The sequence below is a fragment of the Pteropus vampyrus genome, unplaced genomic scaffold (genome assembly GCF_000151845.1).
Source record: "Pteropus vampyrus isolate Shadow unplaced genomic scaffold, Pvam_2.0 Scaffold143, whole genome shotgun sequence".
Lineage (NCBI taxonomy): Eukaryota > Metazoa > Chordata > Mammalia > Chiroptera > Pteropodidae > Pteropus > Pteropus vampyrus.
Window position 1 is genome coordinate 1,562,860 of NW_011888924.1, and position 4,649 is coordinate 1,567,508.

The 4,649-nt window shown below is 50.2% G+C and overlaps 1 protein-coding gene across 2 annotated transcripts in view; it reads left to right on the forward strand.

The window, feature by feature from the left end:
• PRKCA (protein kinase C alpha) overlaps window positions 1-4,649 on the forward strand; it is a 406,973-nt gene that overhangs the window by 389,610 nt on the left and 12,714 nt on the right. Inside the window, exons 15-16 of one of the 2 annotated variants that reach the window (XM_023535630.1) lie at window positions 284-391; window positions 1,911-2,051. In XM_023535630.1, coding sequence (XP_023391398.1) covers window positions 284-391; window positions 1,911-2,051 — 249 coding nt within the window. The remainder of the gene's footprint in view (window positions 1-283; window positions 392-1,910; window positions 2,052-4,649) is intronic. The other variant, XM_011368504.2, reaches the window with a different exon arrangement.

Below are 4,649 nucleotides of genomic sequence, written 5' to 3' on the forward strand. Positions count from 1 at the left end.
TGCAAATCATTCAAAGCATTACTCAAAAACATTTTTCTTAAAGATTATCTTGAGTTGCCCAGGGCAAGATAATTAAAGAGACAGAAGGAAAAATGGAAATCACACAACCTCCAACCTAATTAAAGATAATCAAATAAACCCGAAAGCTAACTGAGCTAACTCTGCAGCCTGCAGCGTGCCAGGAAACCCATTCTGTTTCTCGGTGTTGAATCGGATCTTCGGGTGCCGTGTTAATAAATTACTCTGCCTAAATATTTTGTCGTCTTTCTCTTTTCCGGAATAGCCCCCATTCGACGGTGAAGACGAAGACGAGTTGTTTCAGTCTATAATGGAGCACAACGTTTCTTATCCGAAATCTCTATCCAAGGAGGCCGTTTCCATCTGCAAAGGAGTAAGTACATTTGGATTCCTTTTGCGATCACAGACCAAGAGGGTTGACATACCTTGCCCACACTTCTGATCGAAATGGCGGAAAGATCACAAACCCACGCCACTGCTTCCGGCCATCAGGGGCTAGTGCTTGGTGATATGCAGGGCGCAGCGGAAAATGGATTCACACCCCAAAACTTCCTGGAACTCAGGCCCGCCAGCTAATGGTACCATGCTCTAGTCTCCAATTCACCTCACGGAATTGCATTGCCGGTTACCAGAAGTAATCATAGACCCTTAGAAAATGTCCGTTTCCTTCCGTCGCCTGGCTGGGTATGCCTTGATGAGTCCTTTGTTCATTTCTCAGTTTTTGAGGTATACTGTAGGTACAGAAATAGACACAAATCATCAGCATATAGGTCCAAGACGTGTCGTAAAATGAACCCACCCATGTAACTACACGTTTCCAGCGCCCTAGAAGCCCCGTCCGAGGCCATGTTATTGTCACTTCCCCCTTGTCGCTGCTTGGATGAGTTGTGCCTGTTTTGAACTTTGCACAAATGGAGTTGTGCAGTGGATGCGCCTTGGCCCTTTTCCCCTGACCAGTATGATGGAGAGATGTTTCCATATTGCTGTGTGCAGTTGGAGTCCCATCTGTCACATTGCTGCGTAGCATTCCACCGTGTGAACGTACCCGATTCGTTTGTCTAGTCTACTGCTGGTGGGTGTTTGGGTTCTTTCTTCTTCGGCTTGAGGCCATTACAAATAGAACTGCCATGAACCTTCTGGGTCATGTGTTTTGGGGAATATATGAACGAATTTTCTGCTTATTTGTTTCTTCCCACCCCCCCACCCAGCTTTAGTGAGTTATAATTGACAAATAAAATTGTAATATATTTAAAGTGTACGACGCGATGATTTGATATACATATGCAGTTGGTCCTTCGTAACCATTGGTTATAACTGCATATAACCAGCTTTATTGCACGGTCAGTTCTAAACTCCTGGATTCAACCAACCACAGATCTAAAATACACAGGGAAAAAAAGTTACATTGTTGCTGATGTGTAGTATGTAGTTAGGTCTACAATGGTCGCTAGTTGTGTCTGTACTGAACACATACAGACTTTTTTTTCTTGTCATTGTTCCCTAAACAATATAGTATAACAACTGTTTACACAGCGCTTACATTGTATGAGATGTTAAAGTAATCTAGAGATGACTTAAAGTTTACAGGAGGATGTGTGTAGGTTGTATACAAACACTGCACTGTTTTATCGAAGGGACTTGCGCATCCTCGAAGTTTGGCGTCCCCCAGGGTCCTGGAACCAGTCCCCTGTGGATACCCAGGGACGACTGTACATTGTGACAGGATTTCCACCGTCGTGTTTGTACATCCATCGCCTCACATAGTTACCCTTTATTCTTTTTCTGGACGAGGAACACTTAAGTTCCACTCTTAGCAAATTTTAAGCGTCCAATACGTTATTACCAACTGTAGTCACCACGGAGTACCTTAGATCCTCTCCCCTGCTTTCCAGCTGATGACCAAACATCCCGGCAAGCGTCTGGGCTGCGGGCCCGAGGGGGAACGGGACGTGCGAGAACACGCCTTCTTCCGGAGGATCGACTGGGAGAAACTGGAGAACAGGGAGATCCAGCCGCCATTCAAGCCCAAAGTGGTGAGCCAGGGGTGCAGCCTGTTTCCTGAGCCCCAGTCCCCCCAATCCTGGAGGTGTCCCACTCACCCTTCTTCCTGGAGAGAGGAGGCCAGTGACCTCCGGCCTCCACAGGGCAGGTGCCTGCCCCTGCCGTCGGTTGTGTGGTCCGAGCAAGGGCAGAGCAGGCCGCGAGGGGGGTGTGGGTCGTCTGTCCTCACAGAGCTGTCCAATAGCGTGGCTGCAGAGAGCCCCCCACCAACCCAATTAGACAGCAAGGAAGGTCTGCTTGGGGTCTGGATTTTGTGGACTCGAATTCCTTGCTCTGAGTCCTCGGCCGACTTCTCATCTGTCTCCAGCGCTCCTGGATTTGCCTTGCACGGAAGGTGGCCCGGAGCGTAACTAAATCCTAGCCAGCTCATAGGCAGGCGCTGGGTGCAGTCCACTCGCTGCCCCGGTCCCCACATCAGCTCCTGCGGCAAGGAGTGTGTGGTGTCGACCGCCATTCCTGTCCTTTTCACCTTCATTCCGACTCTTCCTGTATGATTCCCTTTTCTTTTTTTCATTTATTTAACAAACACTACGTACCAGGCCCTGTTCTCAGCGATTTGCCAATCAGCTTATTTAACCCCCACAACCCTGCGAGGTAGGTACTGTTGTCCCGGATTACAGTCGAAGAAGCTGAGGCACAGAGAGGCTGAGTGACTCGCCTGCAGACACACAGCTGGTAGCTGGCGGGACCAGGATGCAAACTCTGGTGTTCCAGCCCCCAGACCTGTGTCCTTACGCACCGTACCATCACTGCGCTCTAGCCTGCCATACGCCAGCTCTCAGACGGCTGGTTGCAGCCTGTGTTTGCCTTTCTGAATGTTTATATCCCTGGAGAGAAACTGCGAGTCTTTAAGACGTCAGCCTCCTCACTCATGCCACCTGCCACTTCTCAGTGCCTCCCAGGGATCTGCTTTTCCCTGCACCCTATTTCTAACGGCCAGGTGGATCTGGGCCTCCAGCTCCGCCACCATCTCGGCCAGTGCTGGGCAGTCATGGTGCCTCAGCTCTCGAGGCTGCAAAAGGGCAGCTTTATTGCACGGTCAGTTCCAGAAACAGCTGCTGTGATGATTGAGCTTAAATCTGTCTCCTCTGCCAGGCGCCCCCTGAGCAGGCAGAGGGGACCCTCCCAGGTGGCTGAGTTACTGGCTGCGTGGCACAGAGCTTTATTCTCAGGGCGGCAGCGTCCTCATCAAATATGCTTAGGCGTCCTCTGCTCCAAGAATAAACCGGCAGGAGGGGGATGAGCCCATCGATTTTATTTCTCCAAGATATTTTTAGCACGAACTGAAGAAAACCTAAAATGAACCAGGTCAGTTGACTTTCTCCCGAATCATCATTTCAAACAGGGCCGTTATGTCTCTGCCATCCTGCCTTTTCTTTAGCCAGTCCTGGGCACTGATTTCAGGGGTTCTCATACGATCCCCACCTTGCAGTTTGCAAAACCCGGTTTCGAGGGGCGGGGTGAACACAGAACAATAAATGATGCTATAGACGGTCTCGGTAGAACGTTACATTAGGGATTTTCCTGTTCCTCTTATATTTCTTTAGCCTTCTTAAATTACACATAAAAGGTCTATAGTAGCATCCTGTACACAGCTTAGTGTCTCTACAGAAACAGCATGGAGACACACACTGGCCCTGCTCTTACGTGTGGAGCAAACTTGTCTGTCACTTTCCGGAAAGAGAGGAGATACAGCAAAGTCACCGTAAATCACATCTTTTTCTTTTCATTCCCACCTCACTTTCAGAAGCAGTTGTCCGTGTGCGTATGGTCTCCCACTTTTTGTGGCTGCTGCAACCCTAAACTCAGTTGTCGGGAAAGCAAACCGGTGACTTCTCCAAGTTTTGCCCGGTAGGCACAGAAATCACAGAATCAGAGTCACACAGGTCAGGCAGTTGAGCCATGAGCTGTGTTTGTTTACTTACTTGTTCTTAGAGTGCTGCCGTTTGCTTGGTTTTTAACTGAGTGCTGGTTAAAATAAGAAGAACCAGTAAATTGCCTCTGGCTGTGAAGACACAGCCCCTGGACTCACAGAAGGCAGAAGGAATCACGGCCAAGGCCCTAAAACCGAAGGTTTCGTGCGAAAGGCCTGTTTGGCCAGAGCCCGGGCTGAGGAAGGGAGAGACCTGTCTGCTCACAGCGAGGTGTCCAGCCGGAAGCCCCCATTCTGCTGGAGGAAGAATCTGGAAACACACGAGTGGTCAGGAGATGGCACGGCAGGGAGGTAGAAACAGCAGCGGAGGTTTGCAGGAGTGAGCAGCAGACTTTTAGTCCCACAGCAGAAGAGAGTCAAGGGCAGAGACACAGATCAGGAAAAGTCCTGGTCCCTGGCAGGGCTCCGTTTCCCTCGTCCCCGCGCCATGCCACCCACACAGCATCAGAGTCGGCTCTAAATCGCAGGTGAAGGGAGCATTTCAGCTGCTTCCAGGGCATCGCCCTGTTCTCGTGGTGCCATGCTGGAGCAGACAGACCACGCGGCGACAACAGAAGGAAGCCATCTAAGTCCAGATGTCCCCAGGAGGGCAGAACACACCGGGGTCCACACGGCCGCAGAGGAGAGAGCTAACCGC